Genomic DNA, 27,934 nt, shown 5'->3' with positions numbered 1-27,934 from the left:
CCGTTGCATCGTAGCTATCGATACCACAGAAACTTGGCGTGCTCACTCAGGAGACTTCAAATAACACACTACTGGCCATTAAAATTGCTACACCAAGAAGCAATGCAGATGATAAACGGGTATTCATTGAACAAATATATTATACTAGAACTGACATGTGATTACATTTTCACGCAATTTTGATGCATAGATCCTGAGAAATCAGTACCCAGAACAACCACCTCTGGCCTTTATAACGGCCTTGATACGCCTGGGAACTCAGTCAGAGCTTGGCTGGCGTGTACAGGTACTGCTGCCCATGCAACTTCAACACGAAACCACAGTTCATAAAGAGTAGTGACTGGTGTATTGTGACGAGCCAGTTCCTCGGCCACCATTGACCAGACGTTTTCAATTGATGAGAGATCTGGAGAATGTGCTGGCCAGGGCAGCAATCGAACATTTTCTGTATCCAGAAAGGCCCGTACCGGACCTGCAACATGCGGTCGTACATTATCATGCTGAAGTGTAGGGTTTCGCAGGGATCGAATGAAGGGTAGAGCTACGGGTCGTAACACGTCTGAAATGTAACGACCACTCTTCAAAGTTCCGTCAATGCGAACAAGAGGTGACCGAGACGTGGATCTCGACCAACGCGAGCAGCAATGTCGCGATACGATAAACCGCAATCGCGAAAGGCTACAATCCGACCTTTATCGAAGTCGGAAACGTAATGGTACTCATTTCTCCTCCTTACACGAGGCATCACAACAACGTTTCACCAGGCAACGCCGATAAACTGCTGTTTGTATGAGAAATCGGTTGGAAACTTTCCTCATCTCAGTACGTTATAGGTGTCGCCACTGGCGCCAACCTTGTGTGAATGCTCTGAAAAGCTAATCATTTGCATATCACAGCATCTTCTTCCTGTCGGTTAAATTTCACGTCTGTAGAACGTCATCTTCGTGGTGTAGCAATTTTAATGGCCAGTAGTGTATATGCGTAACGTTTTGCATTCGTAGCGTTGTTTTCGGCTGAGAAAAAAAAATGTGGTGCATTTCTTTTTGGACAACTCTCGTACATGCGCGGGGAAAAACAAGGCGAGTGACAAAAGGTATTCGGTAGTCCGAGTCTCTATCGACTTCACCATTTGCGAAAAAGAAATGAGAGGAATTTGAAAACAACCGATTCGATACCAACTGCATGAAGGGAAGTAAAGCGAGAAGTAACTAAACGTTTATGTTCGCTGAGGATGACGAATTGGACGAATGCAAAAACTACCGATTCGAGTCTGCACAGTCAGTGTTTTGGAAAGAAAACTTGAGAGTAACAAAGGGATTCTTGCAACAGCGAAGCGGTATTTCGAATGCCATGGCAAACTGTGATTACGTAGGCTTTCCCGGCGTAATAAGTCTTCGGGTTTGCTGCCGGATCCTAAAATCAACTTGACTCGATATTTTGACGATCCAACTGTTCGCCATCTTCAGGAAAATGCTGCTTCTGCTGGTGAGTCCCGCCGAGAACTGACGCCAGGCTGAAAATCGGCGTCCTATATAGGCCACCGTTCAATACACGGGCCAGCGCCGCCCATCACCTTTGCTGCCCTCCAAGACAGGGAGGTGGCGCCGCCCTTAGTGGAGCACTGCTGGCAACGATGTATCGCACTCAAGGCCGCACTGAAGAACGTTCAGTTTTGAAGCGAGATAATACAGGATTCCACGTCTTGCTATGAGGAAACCCAATGTCTCTGTTGATTAAATTATCCGCCAACCTAATTGAGTTTAATCAACAATGGGTTTCCTCATAGCAAGACGTGGAATCCTGTATTATCTGGCATCAAAACTGAACGTTCTTCGGTGCGGCCCTGAGCGCGATATATCGTTGCCAGCAGTGTTCCACTAAGGGCGGCACCACCTCTCTGTCTTGGAGGGCAGCAAAGATGATGGGCAGCGCTGGCCCGTGTACTGAACGGTGGCCTATATAGGACGTCGATTTGCAGCCTGGCGTCAGTTCTCAGCGGGACTCATCAGCAGAAGCAGCATTTTCCTGAAGATGGCGAACAGCTGGATCGCCGAAATATCGAGTCAAGTTGATTTTAGAATCCGGCAGCAAACCCGAAGAGACTTTCAAGTCATGGCATATTCATTGTTCAATAACCACTACATACGATATCGAACCGCTCTATTCGCTGGGCGGAATGAGGCGCGGAGGTCAAAGGTTGGCGCGCCTGTCTCAGAAGCGACGCGGTCTGACAAAAGAGGCAGTCGCAGACGCCGGCGCGCGGCCCTGGGTCCCAGCACGCCTTCAAACATGCAGCCAGCCCTGTGGCGGACTGCGGTCTTCTGGGAGCCCGCCGGAAGCTAGCGGCCGCCGCCGCCTCGCGAGTTACAACAATGCGGCCACGCGTCCGGAAAAGGCGCCGACCAGAGGAAGGCCGCCGCCGACGCCGCCTCCGCAATTACTCGCAACACGCGAGCCGCGAGAGCGAGGAAAAGCAGTGTGGGCGGGCGTCGTTATTTTTTACCGGTCCCCAGGGCGGCGTAACAATGGCGACCAATTACGCGGCGGCGACTGGAGGGGTTAAACTGGCAAGATTTACTCGGGCGCGACCCCTCTCAGGCGCGAGCGCGAGCAATCCCATTAAACTCGCCGCCACCTCGCCCGGCCGAGTAATGTGTCCCCGCGCGACGTCGCCGCGGCCGAGTTGATTGTGCCCAAACGAACGCGCTCGCACTGGTGCTAACGCACTGGTCTCCAAAGTTGCTTCCACATCTGTACCTCGGCTGCCTCCAGTTCACATCGTAACTGCAGTAGTTCTGCATCACGCGTAGCGTCCTTTCTCCTAGCAGCTATAGGCCTGCGAGGTAGGTGGGCGGTTCCTTCCACATTTACGAGCTCCCGCCTTGACTATATTAAGGACGCACGCTCTCGGATGGCAAATAATGCGAATACAGTCATCTTTTGGTGCTGCAGTTCTTCTTATATCCGCTGCTGCTACGGTCGTAGGTTCGAATCCTGCCTCGGGCATGGATGTGAGTGATGTCCTTAGGTTAGTTAAGTTTAAGTAGTTCTAAGTCTAGGGGACTGATGACCTCAGATGTTAAGTCCCATAGTGCTCAGAGCCATTTGAACTATCGTCTTATATCAGTGCTTGCTGTAAAAATAGGACGAGGAATTCCTCCTCATGCAAGACACCATTTCAGTTTCGTTTTACCCAGACATGTTTCAGCACTTTTTGTAGTATCTTCAGTGGGTTATTTTATTTTCTTACTGTAAAAGTGTAGTTACATATTAACAGTTAGAGAAACTTTTGGCCGCAAAATATTTACAATTGTGAATGAATAATTGTTGTGATTTAGTTTACATTATTTGTTACAGTTCACAGTTGAGAGGTGTATTAACGACCTGGTGCATTGTATGTTGTTTATTACATTATGTCGAATGTTCTAGTTATAGCTTAATTGGCAAAAGGGTGGATGTATGCATTAGTTTCTTGAATTTTATGTTGAGTGTGGTTTTTCGAAGTTTGATGCTTGTGTTCTGGAATTTGTTAGACAGCTGCCACAAGATGATTATTTCTACGCCAAGCCAGGTATTTCCTTCGCGCCGACCGCTGTGGCCGAGCGGTTCTAGGCGCTTCAGTCCGGAACTGCACTGCTGCTACGGTAGCAAGTTCGAATCCTGCCTCGGGCATGCATATGTGTGATGTCCTTAGGTTACTTAGGTTTAAGTAGTTCTAAGTCTAGGGGAGTGATGACCTCAGATGTTAAGTCCCATAGTGCTTAGAGCCATTTGAACCATTTCCTTCAAAGCTCTTCAACAAATTTCGGGCTACAACCACGAAACTTCAAAAAACCGTACTCAACATAAAATGTAACTAACTAATGCATACATCCACGCTTTTGCCAATTAAGCTATAACTAAAATCTTATGCATAATGTAATAAACAGCATACAGCGCAGCGAGTCGTTAATAGTACATATCTCAACTGTGAACTGTAAACAAATTATGTATAATATTTTACAACAATTATTCATTCACAATCGTAAATATTTTGTACCAAAAGTTTCTCTAAATGTTAATGTGTATCAACAATTTTACAGTAAGAAAATAAAATAACCCACTGAAGATAGGACAAAAAGTTCTGAGACATGTCTGGGTAAAACTAAATAGAAAAGGTGTCTTGCATAAGGCAGAATTCCTCATCCCATTAATATCAAAACAGCATATCAGAAAGACATTATGATTATATTTGCCATTTCAGGATACTTAGGGTGTGAAATTTAATATACTGTGCTTTTCTGTGGCAGTAGGACCCAGGTGGCAGTAGGACCCAGCTAGGCACTGTTCCAAACTGAGATTGAATGTGGAAAGATTATCCCATGCTGGCATAACTCTATATCATAGTTCATCGCCCATAGTGACTGTTGAGTGGTGATGTGTCAGTTTCTCAGCAACAAGCGACCAGATGTTTCCAAGGGCTGACAGAACTCAAGAATGTCCTGGCTCGGTCAATGGTCAAATACCCTCAGTACCTAGGTAGGTCAGGAAAACAGAGCAACATGTGCTCATACGTTTTCTTGTTGAAACACACAGGGCACAACGACCGGCCTTAACATGTCCGAACTTCTATTTTTTATAACCCACCACCCTTTTGTACTTTTTAGTCTAATATAAAAACGTGATAAATAAAAAAATTATTTTTACACAACTAATTATTCCATACTTTTTAATATGATATAAAAATGTGTTAAATATAAAAATATTATTGATTTAAAACATCTTCATGAGATTACAACAAGAATATGAGGTAAATTTCAGGTTTGTTACTGTTTCTCTACGTCTGAGTCAACCAATACATTGCTTCCTCCTATTCATACCTCATGAAAAGACCGTGAAGCTAAAAATTAGAGTTATTAGTCACACGGGGGATTACCAGCAACTGTTCTCTCCACGAACCATTTGCTACTGGAACAGGAAAAGAGGGAAAGGGTAGTGGTATACAAAGTAACCTCCGCCACACACCAGGCAAGAAGGTGAGTTAATATTGCATTGTGATCCAGTTCTGAGCTATGCTAAAAGTTTCAAGGCTCTGACTCATTGGGTAGTTAGTTCAAAATCATCTGCAAAATTTGTACCCGACAGACAGACAAGACAGGGAGTTAGTAGAAACATAGTAAAATAGTAATGTGCAATGGTTGCCTAGAAAGTAATGCAATGCATTTCTTTCTCAGTCGAAAACAAAGCTACGAATGCGAAACGTTACGTGTATATTATTTGAAGTCTCCTGAGCGAACGCCCCAAGGTCCCGCCATTTCCGCGCAAATAGCATGGATGCAGGACAGTTTCAAAATGGCGTGTAGGTGATGTACGTCACAAGCAAGGTGCCGTCATTGAATTTCTTACTGCAGAGAGAGAAACTATGGGGAATATTCACAAACGCTTCTGCAAAGTCTATGGAGCATCTGCAGTCGACAGAAGTACAGTTAGTCGCTTGGCACGGAGGGTGAGGTCATCAGAAGGCGGTTAGGCAGAGCTCCACGATTTGTATCGGTCGTGGAGGCCATTCACGGCTGTCACACCTGACACACTTGAGCTAGCCCTCTCGGACGTCCACTTGTTTCGACCATAAAAGGATGCCATTCGTGGACGTTATTTTGAGGAAAATGATGACGTGATTCACACACTGAAGCACTTCGTCACCAGGACAAGGATTGGCACCGACGGGGCATACAAGCCCTCGTTTCGCGCTGGAGGAAGGCCATGGAACGGCATGGAGATTACGAGGAAAAATAGGGTGTGTAGATAAAACACCAATATTTCGTATGTGTAATTTTCGTTATGTTCAATAAATAATTGTTGAAGAAAAAAATGCGGTTCGCTACTTTTTGGACAGCCTTCGTACATCTAAAACTGGAATTGGTCCAGGCTCCCCCTGAGTCATGCTTTAAAATCACCCCTCCCCCCATTCCACTTTCATTCCTAGCGGTGTCAAAGTAATTTTCTCCAGATCGCAAGTGTTATGTGTGTCCAGTTTGGTAGAAATTGCTTCTGGCATTACACAGATCGAATGAATTGTCGTAGACTTTCTGCAGTAGGTAAGTTACACACTACGCCTGTAGGGGCTGTGACGCAACCTGCTAAGCACAGCCGTCGTGCGGGAACTCCAGCTGGGCAGGCGTTACGCTCGTGTGTCACCCCGTTTTCACCCCACCCTCTCCCCTTCCGCAGGCAGGTGACTCTCATCCAACGCTATTACATTGTCACACAGTTCGGAGCTATGTTTAAAATTTCAAGTTAGTTGAAAATAAATAGCATAATCTGTACTAAACAGGCTAATAAAAACGGAATATGTGGGTCAATCCTTATAAATCTGCTGATTATTTTCCAGTTGCTAATGCTTTTGTGTGCTCAGTACATTTTCCTGACGCGTTACGAAAGGGAACTACTGAATCTTCTTCTGAAACGCAAGTTAACGCCAAATTTCATTCCATCTCAACATCTCACCTCCACCAGAATTGATTCACGGTGTTGAGCCCGCATCTCGTGGTCGTGCGGTAGCGTTCTCGCTTCCCACGCCCGGGTTCCCGGGTTTGATTCCTGGCGGGATCAGGGATTTTCTCTGCCTCGTGATGGCTGGGTGTTGTGTGCTGTCCTTAGGTTAGTTAGGGGACTGATGACCATGGATGTTAAGTCCCATAGTGCTCAGAGCCATTTTGATTCACGGTGTTGTAATGAGATTAATAATGAGGGGAAAATTGGAGCATTAAAAACCAATTCACGTAAGACGTGGAAAAGATTTTACAGTATATATTACTAACCGATGAAGAAACTGTTATATCCTAGCCAGTAATGCCAACCGAGCCCGCTGCCAAAAGGTTGGCAGCATCAAAGTCCGGACGCCGTCCGCATAAGCAGCGCCAGCGATACAGGAAATCGCCGCAAGTCTGCGCGCGCCACCGCTGGCTTCTGGCTTCTTAAGAGCTGGAGTCGCGAGCGCTAGGACAGTTCTGTATTCGCCGCTCAGTTGTATACTCGCCACCGATTTGTGTGCTTGCTAGTCAGTTGTGTGCTCATCGCAGCAGAGTTGTTGTTTGTCGTCAGCCGACGCTGACCTAGCCGCTCCGACTCGAACTAGACAGATTTCTGTAGACACGGAGTTCACTACTGTGTTTCTGTATCTTCGTTAATAAAGATAAGTACCGACTTTTATTTAATCAGAGTGTTTGGGTTTTCATCTTTCTGTTCACTGTTCCAGCGGACCGGTCGGCCCGCTATTAAAAGTGTGGCGGTGATTTCGTAAGCCGTTTCTACAGCGAAGTGTTTGTCGCTTACGAACGCCGCCACAAAAGAAACAAACATCAACTATGAAAATAAACAATAATCATCTTTAAGTTGAAGTTCTGGTGTCTGTGTTTCCTTACAAACAGATTTGTTTATGGAGAGGGTCCGCTTTGAGCAAGACACAACTTTTATTTTTATTTTTATTTCCTAGACATGTTTCGCTGAAATTTCAGCATCATCTGTGGATTTTTTTATTATCTTTCTATAGGACATGAAAAATACTCTTTACTACTTCTACACATACAAATTTGAGTTTTTAAGACAAAAAAATGGTTCAAATGGCTCTGAGCACTATGAGACTTAAAAGCTGAGGTCATCAGTCCCCTAGAACTTAGAACTAATTAAACCTAACTAACCTAAGGACATCACACACATCCATGCCCGAGGCAGGATTCGAACCTGCGACCGTAGCGGTCGTGTGGCTACAGACTAAGGCGCCTAGAACCGCTCGGCCACCACGGCCGGTTTTTTAAGACATTATTTACATACTTGAAAAACAAAGTTTTGTATAAATACCTTGTTACCACAATCTGTGGATTTACTGGTATTTTGTGTTATTTAATGGAGCTGTTTTGTTTCACAGTTTGTCATCTACAACCATAGAGAATTTAATGTAGAACAGCTATTTACTTCGAAATTTTACGACTATGATTATGCCTACCATTCACTAATTCTATGTGAAAGATTGTGTGTGTGTGTGTGTGTGTGTGTGTGTGTGTGTGTTTATGTGTGTGTGTGTGTGTGTGTGTGTGTGTGTGTGTGACATTCTCAGGCGCAAAATTTCGTAGTAACTAACTGTTCTACACCAAATTCATATCGTTGTAGATAACGAACTGTGAAAAATACATTGTCTGTTTTTCAAATATGTCCTGAAAATTCAAATTTGCTGGTGTACAAGTAGTAAAGACCATTTTTCCTGTTTTATAGAAAGATAATAAACGCACACCATAGATGATGCTGAAACCTCAGCGAAAGCGTGTCTGGGAAATACAAAAAAAGAAAAATTGTGATTTGCTCTAGGCGGATCCTCTCCAAAAACGAATTTAAAATAAGCAATTGTGTAAATGAGGCTATGAGCATTTGCGCCAAGTTTTATAAATTATTTGAAAATAAATCAAAAAAATTAAGTAAAGGTATTTTAGAGGATCATGTGTCTTAGTGTACTGGTGAGTTACTTAAAACAAAACACTTTCAGAAGGTAGTTGAGGGTTTTTCCTCTGCGATCAGTAGGTGCCGTAAGAGCAAACACCCTACCTGCACTCTATATATGAATGAACCTGGAAGAAGTTCTAACAACTGGTTGAATGGAATTATCTCTCTGCCACGCACTTCAAAGTGGTTAGCAGATTATGGATGTAGATTCTGATATAAATGTAGATCAAAGAACGATGTACTTACGTGCTCGTCTTAAGATATTGAAAGGTCTGCATCTTTGCATTCTATATTTCATAAAACATGACGTTTTTAAATAAGGGCTAATTTATTTTTTATTAACCTATTTTTATTAACCTGATTGATAAGAATTATAGACTACAACATAAAAGCCCCGATTGGATTCAAAATTTTGTATGAGTTAAACGTGTGCGTGCTGTGCGCCTATCTATATTAGTAAACGGCTAATAGGTCACCTGATCACCCATCACCCAGTCCCAGTAGCATATTACCTGTCTAATGGTTTCCAGGGCAAATAAAATTTTTATTTTCGGGTAATTATTGACCGAATTTAAAAATTCCAACTACTGTCATAATCTACTCAATCATAGGTATAATATTGCGTTCAAGATCCAGCACAATAAGTCAAGCACTGTAATTAGAAACTGCGATGTCTTGAGGCAGGGTAACTCACAACGCGCAAATTACGCAAACTGTATATCCAGTATTTGAGAATGATATGAGTAGCGACTTCCTACAAACTTTACACATAATTTCAAACTTTTAAAAACTTTCCGTTGCTGACAGCCCCCACAAAAATAATAAAACGAACAAAGTTTTTCACATACCACATCTTCGCTATTCATGCAGCATTGGGCATGGCGTTTTAATTTACTACTCCTTTAGAACTATGTCTGTTAGCATCGTATTTTCCAGAGAGTATCGAAATATATGCCTGCACTTACCTGGAAAAAATATATCATTGTGTGACAAATAGTTGAGGAGATATATAGCGCCATAATATCTGCGAGATTAGCTTCTCTTAAAACGCAACGCAAACTACCTAGACTGTAACTCATTTATTGTTTGATAGTGAGAGCACTTAGGGAGTGTCAGCACACTTTAACGTAATTTTACACCTTTTGTTGTCCACCCCCGCTAGCTGAGTGGTCAGCGTGGCAGGGGCCCGGGTTCGATTCCCGGCTGGGGGAGCAGATTTTCTCCGCTCAGGGACTGGGTGTTGTGTTGTCCTCATCATCATTTCATCCCCATCTCCGACGTGCAAGTCGCCCAATGTGGCGGCTGAACTTCCCCGAATGGGGGACTCCCGGCCCACAATGCCGTACACTCATCCATACACCTTTTGTTAACTTCATCTCGCATAAAGCTTCACAAAATAATGAAAGGATAACAGTTTATCGCTTACTGTACGTTAGATATTCGTGCGGTAAAACTTGAACATCGAGCACGAGATTTTAATTTATTATTTCTTTACTACCAACTATATTCGCAACAAATTTTGCAGTCAATCTTCACATATGCCACTGAACTCCTCACTTCGAACAGATCTCGAAACGGCCAACCCGAGTGACAGACGCGTTATCCTCAGCTGATGGGCGCCATTGGATGTGGATACGGACGGTCATCTGGCCAGCACACCGCTCTCCCTGCCACATGCCAGTATTCGTGACCTGAGCCGCTACTTCTCAGTCAAGTAGCTCTTCAACTGCCCTCACAAGGGCTGAGTGCAACCGGCTTGCCAACAACGCTCGGCATACCCGGACGGCGGTCACTCATCCGAGGGATAGGCGAGTCTGACAGCGCTTAACTTCGATGATCTCACGGGAAACTGTGTTACCACTGCGGCAAGACCGTTGGCAGACCTTTTAAGATATTATTTGCGAAGTATATTTCAGGAGAAAAAATAGGTTTTGAGAAATGTTGGTAGTTCTGCTTCTCGCGATTACGAATTTCAGCTTCACGTTAGTTTTAATTTTTTACATTAGTTTGTGGGTGAATAATCCGAAATTAATGGAACCAACATGATTAACATTTTACGTCTTCAACCATAAAGGATTTAAATGCTTAAGGTCAAATATTTAAAAAATTAATTTATATCCAACGTAATCAGATATTGGAAACTGTTTTATACATGGCAGTTTGATTCCTTAAAGAATCGCCGGGAGGGGACTGGGAGAGCGGGGGTGTTTTCGAAGCGGTTCAGTGTGGAGGGAGGGTCAGCGATGACGTCACAACACATATACATGTGATACCCACTATTTATTTTTTTCCTTTATTGTTATTCCTCCCCCGCCATTGAACCATGGACCTTGCCGTTGATGGGGAGACTTACGTGCCTCAACGACACAGATAGCCGTACCGTAGGTGCAACCACAACGGAGGGGTATCTGTTGAGAGGCCAGAAAAACGTGTGGTTCCTGAACAGGGGCAGCAGCCTTTTCAGTAGTTGCAGGGGTAACAGTCTGGATGATTGAATGATCTGGCCTTGTAACACTAACCAAATCGGCCTTGCTGCGCTGGTAATGTGAACGGCGGAAAGCAAGGGGAAACTACAGCCGTAATTTTTCCGGACGGCATGCAGCTTAACTGTATGATTAAATGATGATGGCGTCCTCTTGGGTAAAATATTCTGGAGGTAAAATAGTCCCCCATTCGGATCTCCAGGCGGGGACTACTCAGGAGGACGTCGTTATCAGGAGAAAGAAAATTGGTGTTCTACGGATCGGAGCCTGAAATGTCAGATCCCATAATCGGGCAGGTAGGTTAGAAAATTTAAAAAGGGAAATGGATAGGTTAAAGTTAGATATAGTGCGAATTAGTGAAGTGGCAGGAGGAACAAGACTTTTGGTCAGGTGAATACAGGGTTACAATTACAAAATCAAATAGAAGTAATGCAGGAGTAGGTTTAATAATTAATAAAAAGAATAGGAGTGCGGGTAAGCTACTGCAAACAGCATAGTGAATCCATTATTGTGGCCAAGATAGACACGAAGCCCACGCCTACCACAGTAGTTCAAGTTAACTAGCTCTGAAGATGATGAAGAAATTGATGAAATGTATGATGAGATAAAAGAAATTATTCAGGTAGTGAAGGGAGAGGAAAATTTAATAGTAATGGGTGACTGAAATTCGACAGTAGGAAAAGGAAGAGAAGGAAACGTAGTAGGTGAATATGGATTGGGGCTAAGAAATGAAAGAGGAAGCCGCCTGGTAGAATTTTGCACAGAGCATAACTTAATCGTAGCTAACACTTGGTTCAAGAATCATGAAAGAAGGTTGTATACGTGGAAGAACCCTGGAGATACTAAGAGATTTCAGATAGATTATATAATGGTAAGACAGAGTTTTAGGAACTAGGATTTAAATTGAAAGACATTTCCAGGGGCAGATGTGGACTCTCACAACAATCTATTGGTTATGGACTGTAGATTAAAACTCAAGAAAGTGCAAAAAGGTGGGGATTTAAGGAGATGGGACCTGGATAAACTGACTAAACCAGAGGTACAGAGTTTCAGGGAGAGCATAAGGGAACAATTGACGGGAATGGGAGAAAGAAATACAGTAGAAGAATAATGGGTAGCTTTGAGGAATGAAATAGTGAAGGCAGCAGAGGATCAAGTAGGTAAAAAGACGAGGGCTAACAGAAACCCTTGGGTAACAGGAGAGATACTGAATTTCATTGATGAAAGGAGAAAATATAAAAATGCAGCAAGTGAACCAGGCAAAAGGAATACAAACGTCTCAAAAATGAGTTCGACAGGAAGAGCAAAATAGCTCAGCAGGGATGGCTAGAGGACAAATGTAAGGATGTAGAGGCTTATCTCACGAGGGGTAAGATAGATAGAGAACCACTTGCATGAATATCAAGAGCTCTGATGGAAACCCAGTTCTAAGCAAAGAAGGGAAAGCAGAAAGGTGGAAGGAGTATATAGAGGGTCTATACAGGGGCGATGTTCTTGAGGACAATATCATGGAAATGGAAGAGGATGTAGATGAAGATGAAATGGGAGATATGATACTGCGTGAAGAGTTTGACAGAGCACTGAAAGACGTAAGTCGAAACAAGGCCCCGGAAGTAGACAACATTTCATTAGAACTACTGACAGCCTTTGGAGAGCGAGTCCTGACAAAACTCTACCATCTGGTGAGCAAAATGTATGAGACAGGCGAAATACCCTCAGACTTCAAGAAGAATATAATAATTCCAATCCCAAAGAAAGCAGGTGTTGACACATGTGAAAATTACCAAAATATCAGTTTAATAAGTCACTACTGCAAAATGCTAACGCGAATTATTTACAGACGAATGGAAAAACCGGTAGAAGCCGACCTCGGGGAAGATCAGTTTGGATTCCGTAGAAATGTTGGAACACGTGATGCAATACTGACCCTAAGACTTATCCTAGAAGAAAAAATAAGGAAAGGCAAACCTACGTTTCTAGCATTTATAGACGTAGAGAAAGCTTTTGACAATGTTGACTGGAATACACTCTTACAGAAACCAGATGGCAGTTATAAGAGTCGAGGGACATGAAAGGGAAGCAGTGGTTGGGAAGGGAGTGAGACAGGGTTCGGAGTAGGTATTAAAATCCATGGAGAAGAAATAAAAAAATTTGAGGTTCGCCGATGACATTGTAATTCTGTCAGAGACAGCAAAGGACTTGGAAGAGCAGTTGAACGGAATGGACAGTGTCTACGAAGGAGGGTATAAGATGAACATCAACAAAAGCAAAACAAGGATAATGGAATGTAGTCGAATTAAGTCGGGTGATGCTGAGGGAATTAGATTAGGAAATGAGACACTTAAAGTAGTAAAGTAGTTTTGCTATTTGGGGAGCAAAATAACTGATGGTGGTCGAAGAAGAGAGGATATAAAATGTAGACTGGCAATGGCAAGGAAAGCGTTTCTGAAGAAGAGAAATTTGTAAACATGGAGTATTGATTTAAGTGTTAGGAAGTCGTTTCTGAAAGTATTTGTATGGAGTGTAGCCATTTATGGAAGTGAAACGTGGACGATAAATAGTTTAGACAAGAAGAGAATAGAAGCTTTCGAAATGTGGTGCTACAGAAGAATGTTGAAAATTAGATGGGTAGATCACATAACTAATGATGAGGTATTGAATAGAATTGGGGAGAAGAGGAGTTTGTGGCACAACTTGACTAGAAGAAGGGATCGGTTGGTAGGACATGTTCTGAGGCATCAAGAGATCATCAATTTAGTACTGGAAGGCAGCGTGGAGGATAAAAATCGTAGAGGGAGAGCAAGAGATGAATACACTAAGCAGATACAGAATGATGTAGGCTGCAGTAGGTACTGGGAGATGAAGAAGCTTGCACAGGATAGAGTAGCATGGAGAGCTGCATCAAACCAGTCTCAGGACTGAAGACCACATCAACAACAACAACATTGTTATTTCATCCCCCTCGTCCAAAATGGCTAGCGGTACAATATTTCGCTTTTCAACCAAGCGAGTGAAAAAATTTAGAATGACAATTATAAACAAAATACGGGGTTGTTTTCGGCTTTTGAATTGAAAATCAAAGACGGTCATTAAAAAATAAAATCAAGAAACAAATGAATTACAGACATTGTCTGCGAGTGGTAAATGATTTAAATCAATGGGGAAGTTGAAACTTTGTCTTGTACCGTGATTCGAGCCCGAGTCTGCTGCTTAGTAGGCAGTTGCTCTGGCCACAAAGCCATCCGGACTGACTGGTCATCGCAGCTCCACGGACTATCCTTGCACGCCTCCCGTCGAACCTAAATTCTCAACTTATTCACACACTACGAATGTGGCGCCCTTTGCCCATTATCCTCATTACACGCGGCATTTCGCCGATTCCCATGCGAGTTCGAGCATGGTGTGCATTCGCACTGAAGACATCATTACTCGCCTTCGCTTTAATTATATACACTAGTGTACAAAATTAAAGCAACGAACGGAAATTTTGCAAGGCTTCGTTTATTCTGCCATGAAACAGTATAAACAGGTGATGAAGTAGAAACAATGTAAAGAATACAGAGCACAAATAGCTGCTATATGCATAACGGTAGACGAGAATCTTCTCCGTTTTTTCCAGCTGAACGAATTTGCACACACATTCCGACAACTGATTAAAGTGCTCAGTATGGGATGTGACCACCTCTGACAGCAGTACAGGCCCGACAAGGACAGGGAATGCTTTGAATGATGTCATCAATTATGTTGGTGTAATAATGGCCGTTCGTCCTGTAGAGCTGCTCGCAAGTCTTGCAGAGTGGTTGGTGGATTCTGACGTGATGCAAACACCCTAGTGCATCTCAGACATGCTCTATGGGATTCAGATCGGTGGAGCGAGCAGGCCACGCCAAGCGTGCAACATATTTTCTTTCCAAAGAAACATCAGCCACCGTTGTCTATGAAGTCGACTATTATTGTCCATCGTTACGAAGTCTAGGTCCACACCACCTCGCCAACAACCACACATGACGTCCCAAAATTTCGTAACGATAGCTGACAGCAGTTAAATCGTGCCTATTCACACGTACAATTTCATGGAGAGGGGTTCGACTGGCCCACAGAATACCTGCCCAAACCATTTGGGATCCTTCTCGATATCGGTTTCTCTCCGGAATGCTTGGAGAGTCGCTCCCGGATCAAATCGGAATTCACCAGTGAAAAGAACATTCTGTTCGACATCCAGTTGGTATGTTGAGGAGTCCACACTAAACGTTCCCTTATGTGAAGACGCATTTGAGGTACACATACAGTAGGTCTCCAACAATAAAGGCGACTCTACCGGAGCCTTTGGTCACCGTTTGTCTCTATACAACATGTCCAGTGGATGCTGCGAGTTCAAATGCCAGATGACGTGCAGTACTAAGGCGGTACCGTCGTGCCCTTACAGCCAAATAACGCTCCTCTCTTTCTGATATCACACATGATCGTCTCTGCCCCCGTCTTTTGGATACCGTTCCGATCTCTATAAATTTGTTACATACCACCCTGTCTGTATACGCAAGCGATTGTGGATATGGGACTACGCGGCACACACTACCCCGTTTGATAGGTGCCCTGACGTCATCGTTGGCGTGGTTGTCAGGTGACCGGAATATTGCCTTCCATGCAGAACATGGTTGTACAGATGTCTGTTGACAGCTTGTATGATTATACCGTTAATTAGGCACAAGACAGGGAAACAGCTATTTGTTGCTTTAATTTTGGAAGCCAGTGTATACGAGTGTCTCTTCTTTGGGACATATCCAAAAGAACAGACACCACATATATAAAAACGAAAATATATACATTTTAAAAAATATCGGAGGAAGGTGAAGTTCTTCTGACAAAACAAAAAACAAAAAAACAAAAAAAAGTACTGCACTTTGACTTAAAATCTGAAGGACCTGCACAGTATTGCCGGGGAAGAGAGTGTGTTCAATAGGGTTGAGGGGTGTGGGTAGAAAGATAAGGGCCTGTTAGATGAGAAAAACTATGGAGATGAGACGAAGGTGATGAGGTGGATAGTAGGAAATACAGTCGGTGGGAAAGACACAGGGTAGGGAGTAGTGTGTCGTATGGGTAGGACAGGAATTTTTTGTAGTAATCGCGAATGATACGGAGGAAGCGGCAACAACTTGAGTGGAGATCACCCTAACCAGGATTGACAGTGGCTTCGCTTCAATAGCAGACGAGCCGCTAGTCGCTACACACGGTAGAGTTAACACAGCTGGAGAAGAGAGGGGTAGATTACACGGGCGTTGCTGGAGGTAAGAGAGGCGTCCGTCCGCGGCGCGACGCGACGAGAGCGTGTGCCGACCTCTGGCGGAGCGGATCCGCCACACAGCCGGGCGGCGGCGGGGGCGGCGGCGGCGGCGGCAGCAGCGCCGGGGGCGGCGCGGGCACAATGCGGCGCCGGGATTAACGCGCCGTCGCGACGCGCGAACAATGCGGGACGCTCATCCCCGCGGGCCGCCTCCGCCGCCGCCGCCGCCCCCGCGTCCACCCCCTCTTCCGCCTCTCCGCGCTCGGCCGGCCTGCCCCGTTCGCCCGGTTTAACCGTAATGTCTAATGTCGGCAGCCAGTAATACGTCAACACGGCCAGTTTGCCTCGCCGCAGCCGCAAACCAATTGCGAGGGGCTGCCGCCTCCGCACCACTCCAGGGCTCACTGCGCCGCTCGGCGCACGCACCTCCCGGCTGGAGTCGTTTCCAGGGCGCTGTGCTCGGAAACCGCGCACAGCCCGCGTCGGTGTGCACCAATTGCCATCTGTTGTGTATATTGCTATAATTAGGCACACACGATCACTGCACGCTGTTACCGTCATCTCCTTCCGATTGCGGAAGGCGTGTATCTCATTAAGGGCGATATCTCTCTCTATTTTGTGAGCGTGGGGTTGATCTGAGATTCTGTTATTTGCGCAATGGATTAATCTGAGATGTACCCTTTACCCTGTGGCTCCTGCAAGATTCTATTTCCACCCCCACACTACTACAGAAGTCGGACAGACGCTCCTAATGTTCTAAAGAGAAATGCCTGAAAAACTTACAGCAATAAATGTCTTCTGGAGTCGTCCGCTGTAAGAAAATGACACGAAAATTCACAAAATTTCTTACGTAACTAGTGGGATACTTGGGTACTGGAGTAGTGCTAGTTAGTGTAAGAAAAACATGAAACTAATGAAAATTATTATTTATTTTGCAGAAATTCTGAGAAATCACAATGGCACTTTTAGTTATGAATCGAACTAATTATATCCTGGTTCTTTTCGGAATGTGAAGTTACCTCTCAACGATAGGATTCGCTAATGAAATTTCTATACAAAGTTTAAGATGGTTATTGACTTGGCAGAATGGCTGAGAGGCGCGCCTACTCAAATTGAATAATCATCCTTTAGAATGTTTCTAGGTACAGTCGAGGCTGTCACATGTGAAATTCAGTGAAGTGTACTGTTGTGGAGGAAATATGGGGCTCGCAATAGCTGTAGCGCACAATACCGTACGCTGATGACCTCGATGTTGAGCGCCCAAAAACCCCAACAATACCGTAAGCTGCGATGACTGCTGTCTGCGCGGCTCGCTGCTGACAAATAAGATAAGTCTCGTTCTATCTGAATTGACCTTCGCCAATCAAACTCTCCCTATGCCTTAATGAAGTCAAGGATTCCTATTCGCCCCTAGTCTAACTATTGGCGTGGCACACCGGTCAGATAACCAGTCCACCAAGATGCCACTCAAAAATTCGCTCGCAGGGGTTTAACTATAACTCTGTCCGTTCACACAACACAATAAGTGTGTTGGCCAACACAGTGAACAATGCTTAATCGCAAGGACTCAATGTAGAGAGTCGCACTTCGATTCTCTCTCAACAGAGGTGCTCTCCCAGTGAAGTACTGAGGAGAGACTTGTTCCTCGCTCCAAGAGCGACAACGGAACGGTGCCTCTCCACGCCAGACGTGAAGGGGTATATCTTTCAGTCTCTTCCATTACTCCTTCAGCTCAATATGTCAGAAATATCGTCTGCCAATCAGCATTGCTCTTCTGAAATGGGAAAATGACGTTTCGTTTAAGGCGACCAATCCGGAAATCCGTAGCATTGGCGTTTGGCGTTTGCTGTCTCCCTGTGAAAATCTGTATGTGCTATGTGTAAAGAATGCGTAGGCTGGCCGCTCCCACACAATGTAGCGGAATTTGCTTTTAAGCCTAACACGGGGTCGTTCCCCCTTTCACTCGGGCACCCGCTGTCCGCTCAATGGGCGGTCACCTCGGCGTTTGGCGTTGACTCGTCCTCTGAAGGGACTGGCGTCCCATTGTGCGGTTCGCGTCTCCCGAACTAAAAGCTCCTGTGACCGTCGTTTCTGGAAAGTATGTATGTACGCCAGCCTCGAGTATTTCAACCCCGGTGCACTTACTTGTTATTTGCATATCGTTTACATGAATTCATACAACATTGACTTTATCTTATCGTGTTTTCGGTTCGAATGAAGCGTCTTGATGTGCGGAATATGATTGCGAGGGCGGAATATGTAAGCAATGAAGGTCAGGAGACCACGTCGTCTCACAATTTGTTTATTCGTTTCGACTCTTCGTGACCCCATGAACCAAATCATGCCACTTTTTCCTGTCTTGCACTTTCTCCCGTAGACCTTCCAGGTTGGAACACATTGCTTCTGTGATGCCATCGATCCATCTCATCCTCTGACGTCCTCTTCTTCTAGTTCCTTCAATCTTCCCCAGCATTAATGTTTTTTCCAGTGAGGCATGCCTTCGCATTGTGTGTCCAAAGTAGGTCAGCTTTTGTTTTAACATTAGACCTTCACGGGACAAACCTGGTTTTATTTGCTACAATATTGATCTGTTGGTTCTATTTGCAGTCCATGGAACTCTAAGAAGTTTCCTCCAACACCACAATCCGAAGGGGTCAATTCTTCGCCGTTCAGCCTTTCTAATGGTCCAGGTCTCACATCCATACATCACAACTGGAAAGATCATAGCCCTCACAATACGAATCTTTGTTGCTAGTGTTCTATCTCTGGGCCTTATAGCCTTGTCAAAGTTTGACATTGCCTGTCTACCGAGCAACAGGCGTCTCCAGATTTCATGGCTGCAGTCGCCATCAGCCGGAGATCTGGGAACCGAGATAACTGAATGTGGTCACTACCTCCATGGTTTCTCCTGCTATATCCCACGAATTGGTAGGTGTAGTTGCCATAATTTTAGTTTTCTTCACATTCAGCCTAAGAGCGGCTTTTCACTTTCGTCTTTCACCTTCAGCAAGAGTGTTCTCAATTCTTCTTCACTTTCTGTCAACAGGATCGTATCATCCGCGTACTTGACGTTGTTTATATTTATTCCAGTAAAAAAAGAAAAGTCGCAACACCAAGGAGAACTCGTGCGACATAAACGATACTTAGTAGGCGTGCTTCTACATCTGAAAGATTAAGTGTGTTCACGTTTTGAGCTAGTCGCATAATAGCACCGCCACTATGAGGATGCAAACCAGGTTTGCTTCAACAGTCGTGAGCGATAGCTATCCCTGAGATTGGACGTCGTGAGTTGATGCTAGTCAAGAATGTGTTTTAAAGACGCCATTATCAACTCCTCACTGAGTTTGAACGGGGTCGTGTGATAGGGCTACGAGGAGAAAGATGTTCCTTCTGCGCAGGAAGACTTGGCAGGAATGTAACCGCTGCAGATAATTGCTGGCAGCGGTAGTCAAGAGAATGTGCGGGAATGCCACGGCGTATGGCTCTGGTGCATCTTACTGCGTCTGCAGCAGTAATTTGACCAGCAGTTGGCACCACGGTGACAGACGTTTTTTTACTTAACATTACTAAACAGTACTAGTAGCCTAATACAGACTTTTACAAACAATTTTAACTACAATTCTATCTCTATATTGACAATGAATTTTGTTGTTAGTTTTGTCGCTTGGTTTACACAAACTCGCCTCTTAGTAATCCCTAATGATCCAAGAGCCATCCTTAACGTCGACTTGGGAGAGGTCCTAGTAACTAACACAACTGCTGTCTGTTCTCTACAATTTTCTTTAACAAAAAGTGAGTAACACAACGCAACCTTCTTACATAACAGCTACTACTTACTGGTACTCTTCCTGCACTATCTCCGCCACTGCGAGCACCTCTGCTTAGTCATTAACTAGTAGTGATGTGGAAAGCAAGAATAACCATCATCGATCACCTATCCTGATGGCTTCTTCCATCCTTTGATTTCACAAGGTGGGGAAGACATCCTTCCCATCATTCCTTGTCATCGTTGACTTTCCTATGTCACAATTAGGTATTTATAGCCTATCCCCAGATAACTGGTCCAACCAGAGCCGGAGAGATACCGGAGCCAGTCCAAATCCCTTACAGTGCGTTATTTTCGGTTATGCTGACACAGCTTTTCTCCACTAATTTTCACTACGCTACAGCTCTCCTCTATAAATCTGCTGTAAGTGAGCTGACATTATCTCTGGTACGCTGTGTTATACTGGAGCCAAGGTAGCCCAAAAGGGCCGGCAACCCAAATTACACCACAGAGGACGAGGTTGTCTATGCCCAAGGCGTACCAAAAGCACCATGGTAAACACCGGCTATTTATATACAAGATAATGGAAACAGACGTTCCGAGCACTACTTCCTGCAGGGGGAGCTCGGAGCTCGAGCCACGGCCTGCAGGAAGTATCACTACCCCCAAATCTGTCTGGCTGGAGACAGCTATTTAGGGGCTAGCACCAGCCCCGAAGTTCAGTTTACGACGGATGCCCACCTCGTGTACTGCGACCATTGAAGACTACGTTTTCGTCTCTGAATTGGACTGTCACTAGTGTGTGTGTGTGTGTTACCTTTGTGGAAAATTAGAAGTGAACTTTTGTTTGCCTCAATTAGGAGACTGTTACTGGCATCGTTATTATTACTTTTCGTTTATTGTTCAGTCATCAACCTTGTGAACTGACCTCAATAAAAGTTGTGTTTGTGAAAAATTGCAAATTTTCAGTCACAACACGTTGCTTAATTGGTCAGCAAACTAACTGTCATGCAATATGATATTAATGTCGCATTAGGTAGATGTCTGCCTTGATGGCAGCACAGTGTCACAAAGAACTGTTATAAATCGGTTGCTTTAAGACAGCTCCGAACAGACGCCCTGTAGCGTCTCAAACCACCGCCATTTGCAACTTTAGTGAAGTCAAGAGCCGGCCGGGGTGGTCGAGCGTTTCTAGGCGCTACAGTCGGGAACCGCGTGTAATCATGATAATTGCTGGAGCTCATCCAAGATCATCCTGCAGACACTTATTTAAAGAGTTCACTACAGCCTCACAGTATACACTCCTGGAAATTGAAATAAGAACACCGTGAATTCATTGTCCCAGGAAGGGGAAACTTTATTGACACATTCCTGGGGTCAGATACATCACATGATCACACTGACAGAACCACAGGCACATAGACATAGGCAACAGAGCATGCACAATGTCAGCACTAGTACAGTGTATACCCACCTTTCGCAGCAATGCAGGCTGCTATTCTCCCATGGAGACGATCGTCGAGATGCTGGATGTAGTACTGTGGAACGGCTTGCCATGCCATTTCCACCTGGCGCCTCAGTTGGACCAGCGTTCGTGCTGGACGTGCAGACCGCGTGAGACGACGCTTCATCCAGTCCCAAACATGCTCAATGGGGGCAGATCCGGAGATCTTGCTGGCCAGGGTAGTTTACTTACACCTTCTAGAGCACGTTGGGTGGCACGGGATACATGCGGACGTGCATTGTCCTGTTGGAACAGCAAGTTCCCTTGCCGGTCTAGGAATGGTAGAACGATGGGTTCGATGACGGTTTGGATGTACCGTGCACTATTCAGTGTCCCCTCGACGCTCACCAGTGGTGTACGGCCAGTGTAGGAGATCGCTCCCCACGCCATGATGCCGGGTGTTGGCCCTGTGTGCCTCGGTCGTATGCAGTCCTGATTGTGGCGCTCACCTGCACGGCGCCAAACACGCGTACGACCATCATTGGCACCAAGGCAAAAGCGACTCTCATCGCTGAAGACGACACGTCTCCATTCGTCACTCCATTCACGCCTGTCGCGACACCACTGGAGGCGGGCTGCACGATGTTGGGGCGTGAGCGGAAGACGGCCTAACGGTGTGCGGGACCGTAGCCCAGCTTCATGGAGACGGTTGCGAATGGTCCTCGCCGATACCCCAGGAGCAACAGTGTCCCTAATTTGCTGGGAAGTGGCGGTGCGGTCCCCTACGGCACTGCGTAGGATCCTACGGTCTTGGCGTGCATCCGTGCGTCGCTGCGGTCCGGTCCCAGGTCGACGGGCACGTGCACCTTCCGCCGACCACTGGCGACAACATCGATGTACTGTGGAGACCTCACGCCCCACGTGTTGAGCAATTCGGCGGTACGTCCACCCGGCCTCCCGCATGCCCACTATACGCCCTCGCTCAAAGTCCGTCAACTGCACATACGGTTCACGTCCACGCTGTCGCGGCATGCTACCAGTGTTAAAGACTGCGATGGAGCTCCGTATGCCACGGCAAACTGGCTGACACTGACGGCGGCGGTGCACAAATGCTGCGCAGCTAGCGCCATTCGACGGCCAACACCGCGGTTCCTGGTGCGTCCGCTGTGCCGTGCGTGTGATCATTGCTTGTACAGCCCTCTCGCAGTGTCCGGAGCAAGTATGGTGGGTCTGACACACCGGTGTCAATGTGTTCTTTTTTCCATTTCCAGGAGTGTATAAATATTCACTTACGAAATTTGTTAGTAACAAACCGAACGAACTCAAAAGTAATAGCAGTGTACATGGCTACAACACTAGGAGAAAGGATGATCTTCACTACTCAAGGTTAAATCTAACTTTGGCTCAGAAGGGGGTAAATTATGCCGGCCGGAGTGGCCGTGCGTTTCTAGGAGCTACAGTCTGGTGCCGAGCGCCCGCTACGGTCGCAGGTTCGAATCCTGCCTCGGGTATGGATGTGTGTGATGTCCTTAGGTTAGTTAGGTTTAAGTAGTTCTAAGTTCTAGGGGACTGATGACCTCAGAAGTTGTCCCATAGCTCTCAGAGCCATTTGATCCATTTTTTTGAAGTCAAGAGAGAGCTCGTTGGAGGCCAGGGTGGAGGACTGTTGTGTTATCTGTTGAAAGCTGGTTCTGCCTCCCAGCTAGTGATGGCTGCGTGTTGGTTGAAAGGAGGACAGTTGGGGGTCTGCAACCAGCCAATCCCTGTGCTAGGCAGACTGGATTTACACCTGGAGCTATCGTCTGGCGTCGAATTCGTATGACAGCAGGAACACTCTCGTAGTTATCACACGCACCATGATTGCAAAATTTACGTCAGTCTGCTTATTCTGCCTGCCACGCTGCCATGCAATAACAGCATTCCAAGGGGTGTTTCACGACAGGGTAACGTTCTCCCACATACCGCTGTTGTAACCCAGTGCTCTACAGAGTATCGACATGTTGCCTTGGCCTGATCGATCACCAGATCTGTCTGCAGTCGAGCACGCATGAGACATCATCGGACGACAACACCAGCATAATCCACAACCAGCATTAACCGTCCCTGGTCCAAATGCGACAGGCATGGAACTCCAGTCCAAATGGTTCAAATGGCTCTGAGCACTGTGGGACTTAACATCTGAGGTCATCAGTCACCTAGAACTTAGAACTACTTAAATCTAACCAACCTAAGGACATCACACACATCCATGCCCGAGGTAGGATTCGAACCTGCGACCGTAGCAGTCGCGCGGTTCCGGACTGAAGCGCCTAGAACCACTCGGCCACCGCGGCCGGCAACTTCAGCCCACAAACTGAGATTTGGCACATGTGCAACATAACGTACATATGATACTACACAAATGTCTTCAAAAAATTTCGTTACTATACCTTAATTATTTTTAGGTGTTGAGATTTTTTTCCATCAGTGTAAAACGTGATACGACACGCTATACAACATGGAAGCAATCCGCGTAGGTGGATGACATAGAAAAGTAGCTGAAGCAACTTAATTGGTTCACACTGAGACGACAGCGATATGTGTCTCTGTGGTATTGGCTGGCGCAAATGGGGAATCGTAGTTTCTTCAAGCAACTTTTCCATACGAATCTTCAATGTGCCTCGAAAAAGAATTGTTTTGTGTAAATGAAGCAAAGCTACATCCACTCCCCGTTAACCCCCCCCCCCCCCAGCCACACCCACCCACAGGTCCAGAATGATACAGAATGGTTCCAGGAATTCTGAGTTTAAACACTTCTGCTGGCCACCAAACTCCCCAAACATGAACATTATTGTGGTATCTGGAATTCCTTGCAACATGCTGTTCAGAAGAGATATCCACCCCCTCGTACGCTTAAGGATTTATGGACAGCCCTGCAGGATTCGTGGTGTCATTTCCCTCCAGCACTACTTCAGACATTAGTCGAGTCCATGCCACGTCATGATGCGGAACTTTTGCGTGCTCGCGAGGTCCTACACAATATTAGGCAGGCATACCTGTTTCTTTGGCGCTTCAGTATTTATGAGTTTTTTCACAATGAGGAGGCTGGCTGCTATACCATGCACGCAATTCTATTGTAGCCTGCTCTGGCTTTCTCTGTCGTGCTTGTTGCTTGTCGCATAGCTAAGTGGAACACGAGCGTCGTAAGCGATAAGTGTCGCATCACGCAACCTTTACTGCAACGTGTCCTATCGCATTTAGTATCATCTGAGTGTGAACAGCGCCTGAGTTACTACGTCCGTTGCACATACAGCCCTAGACTCAACAAGCACTGAACCCAATCTCAGCCCTGATTATGAGAGTCCCACCTAAGTTGTTGAACGTCGTAAACGATGCTTCATCCATTTCATAATGGGTTGACGTACAGTTCTTTTAGCCCTTTCTGCGAAGCTTTGCAATCTGTATATTACATTAAACCTGCCCTACTTACAGACCATGCAAGTTTCATTCTAATAGAGCTTAACGTTCACACAATCGCGGTGTAACTGCAACTCGGAAGTGGTTTGCCGACGTACCATTCGCTGCAGCATTCCACTACTACTGCCATACCAAGATGTGACAGTCTTTAACGACAAGAAAACGACGAAGATAGGCACCTACGGGAGCTTTTTATCCAAGACTAGCCTCGATGAGGTCGAAATGGTGGTTCAAAATGGTTCAAATGGCTCTGAGCACTATGGGACTCAACTGCTGTGGTCATAAGTCCCCTAGAACTTAGAACTACTTAAACCTAACTAACCTAAGGACAGCACACAACACCCAGCCATCACGAGGCAGAGAAAATCCCTGACCCCGCCGGGAATCGAACCCGGGAACCCGGGCGTGGGAAGCGAGAACGCTACCGCACGACCACGAGATGCGGGCTCGAAATGGTGTGCTCCAAACAAAAACGCTTCGCAGATTTCTTTGATCTTATTTACACCTTTCAAGACTGATTTTCCTCCTGTCATACAATCGACGTCAGGCGCTGTGACAAGAGTGGCAGCTTGAACTAACAGTTGTAAACATTAGACGTTCGTTCGACCATTCAGTTGCGAGCAGGCTGTTTTAAGTAGTCCACATGCGGCCGTATGGTGTAAATGTTGTTGTGTCACAAGCCACAATGGAGAAACACTTCTAAATCAAGTGTTCAGAACATTTCCCAGATTGGTTTGATGAAAAGAGCCAAGTTTGTCCCGCTCTCGTTGACTTCCGAACACAAACAACGAAGTGTGGACGCCTGCCGCGACTTGGTTGGAGAGTTCAAAAAATGGCTCTGAGCACTATGGGACTCAACTGCTGAGGTCATTAGTCCCCTAGAATTTAGAACCAGTTAAACCTAACTAACCTAAGGACATCACACACATCCATGCCCGAGGCAGGATTCGAACCTGCGACCGTAGCGGTCTCGCGGTTCCAGACGGCAACGCCAGAACTGCGCGGCCACTTCGGCCGGCATTGGAGAGCAATACGTGTTCAGATCTCTTCTGGAAGAGACCATAACGTATACGAAACTTGACGTTATCAACGAGTACATACCATAAAATATCAAGGTGCAGAAATTCATATGAAGGGTTGAAAAATTAAATTATCCTGTGGCATTGTTGGCCGGGATGTCCCAGTCAGGTTCGACCGTTAAGTGGAAGTCTTATTTCAGTCGGCGCCACACTGGGCGACTTGCGGCCGATGAAATGTTAAGGACAACACTACACCCAGTCCCCGAGCGGAGAAAATCTCCAACCCGGCCGGAAATCGAACCCAGGCCCAGTGCATGGAAGGTAAGCTCTTTAGCACTCACCTAAGCAGGCGGACACATGAAGGGTTAACGCTTTGAAGACACAACCGACATCGAGGCCAATGTCGTGCACGAATTGGACATATCCCAAAGAAGGACTTTCTTGGCAGTTTCACATGGTTGTATGAACGATCTGTGCATTGTACTTAGTGCAACACCTGAACTGTCTATCTTGACTGGGACTAAGACATTTTTCTATGACATTAATTTGGTTCGTGGAGACCTCCAATGTTTGGTTGTGTCCTTCTTCCATCGTCTCAGCACTTAGAGCAGAAGGCCTATCAGGATTTGATCGTTCTGTTACAAAACCAGGAGCAAATTCGTAATCGCCTATCCTTCTTGGATATTTGATGACGTAAAAGCAGGATGATACGCAGAAGTCACTATACCTGGAATGTCACATATTCTCATCATGGAACCTGGGTGATTTAACATCCTCAGATCCCTTCTTCAACGACCCATACACTGTCCGATCTAATGGTTGCAATCGGCAGAAACAGTGAGGACGAAATGACAATAAAACAATGCCGTTATCTTTCGCATAGTTGAGCCCATAAGCGACACATGAGTACTATGATTATCAAGGAGAAGAAAACACCGACTATGTGTAGAGAACTTTGCGTTAGCAACAAAGTGTCTCAAAAATTCGAAGAAATCTTCTTCCATCATCCATCCAGATGGGTTACTCGCTACACGGCAGCCAAGTGACCCATCACGAATTAAATGTTCTTTGAAGTGCACCCGAGAAAATATGATGAATGGTGGAATGGTCAAGCAGCAGAAACAGCAGCAGCTAAAGTAGCCAGGCTACTTTGTTCTCCAGGTGTGCTCGACCCCACTTGCTTGAAACCTTTTTCGTGTCACAAATCGATCAGGCTTTTTGGTTGTCGTAGTGCCAGTCTCCTCCGTGTTCCTTTAGGTTCAGAGTTGTGTAGTTTTATTGAAGTAACCAAATTATAGAAAAAGGCGCCAAAGTGTGTACTATTGTACCTAGAAGTTCGGTCTAAGCTGGTAGCTTCAGGAGTCCTCCTTGACAAATCTGTGTGTCTCTTCATGAACCCAGAAAACCAGTTAGCCGCAACTTGTTGAGTTTCAGTCCGTTGTACAGGTACTTCTAGCCCAATGGAAATAGGTAACTCATAACATAATTTTCCCACTATTTTTGGACTGAGACCGAAGTACGTAATATATCAGAGGCAGCTTTAATATATTCTGCCAATACATCTTCAAGAGCAACTCTCAGATTATGTCTGTTAAGATTGAGGCCTACATGCAGTAAAGGACAGGTCACATCACTTCTTGTATCCTCATCAGAAAACTTTTACACTAATGGCCCAATGTTCGGTAATTTATATTGTAATCCTTGGCAACACTGTGTATCGATTTATTTTCCAGTTTCATCATTCAAGCTGCTTTCAGCATAGTGCCTATGGATGCTAGATCTTTATCTGTTTTCCTTTCGAAATTTCTAGGCATCTTGATATTGAAAACAACAAAAAGACATGATGGTATCACATCTGAGACGCAAATACTTTCGCGGGTATGGTCGTCCCACCTGATCGTGACACTCAAACCCGAAATGCCATTTTGTAAACTTTAGCTAGTATCGGGCATTGTGTGTTTCATAACGATTTAGATAGACCGCATATATTGAATTATACGCTACATGACT

General features: G+C 45.4%; 1 protein-coding gene across 1 annotated transcript; it reads left to right on the top strand.

Moving 5' to 3' along the window:
* Nucleotides 1-2,176: 2,176 nt before the first annotated feature.
* Nucleotides 2,177-16,398, top strand: LOC126095424 (uncharacterized). Its single transcript, XM_049910220.1, has 2 exons — nt 2,177-2,558; nt 16,193-16,398. Exons 1-2 carry the CDS (start codon nt 2,177-2,179, stop codon nt 16,396-16,398), a joined length of 588 nt encoding a protein of 195 aa, XP_049766177.1.
* The last annotated feature ends 11,536 nt before the right edge of the window (nt 16,399-27,934 follow it).

Source organism: Schistocerca cancellata, chromosome 8 (genome assembly GCF_023864275.1).
Source record: "Schistocerca cancellata isolate TAMUIC-IGC-003103 chromosome 8, iqSchCanc2.1, whole genome shotgun sequence".
Classification (NCBI taxonomy): Eukaryota; Metazoa; Arthropoda; class Insecta; order Orthoptera; family Acrididae; genus Schistocerca; species Schistocerca cancellata.
Note: the sequence above shows the minus strand (reverse complement) of the source record. Positions and strands in the feature narration are given on the sequence as shown.

Excerpts from the sequence above, each read along its gene's own strand:
- LOC126095424 (XM_049910220.1), top strand. The coding sequence starts at position 2,177 with ATGAGGCGCGGAGGTCAAAGGTTGGCGCGCCTGTCTCAGAAGCGACGC. Across the intron at positions 2,559-16,192 it reads ACGCGGCGGCGACTGGAGGG|AGTTAACACAGCTGGAGAAG; the intron begins GTTAAACTGGCA and ends TACACACGGTAG.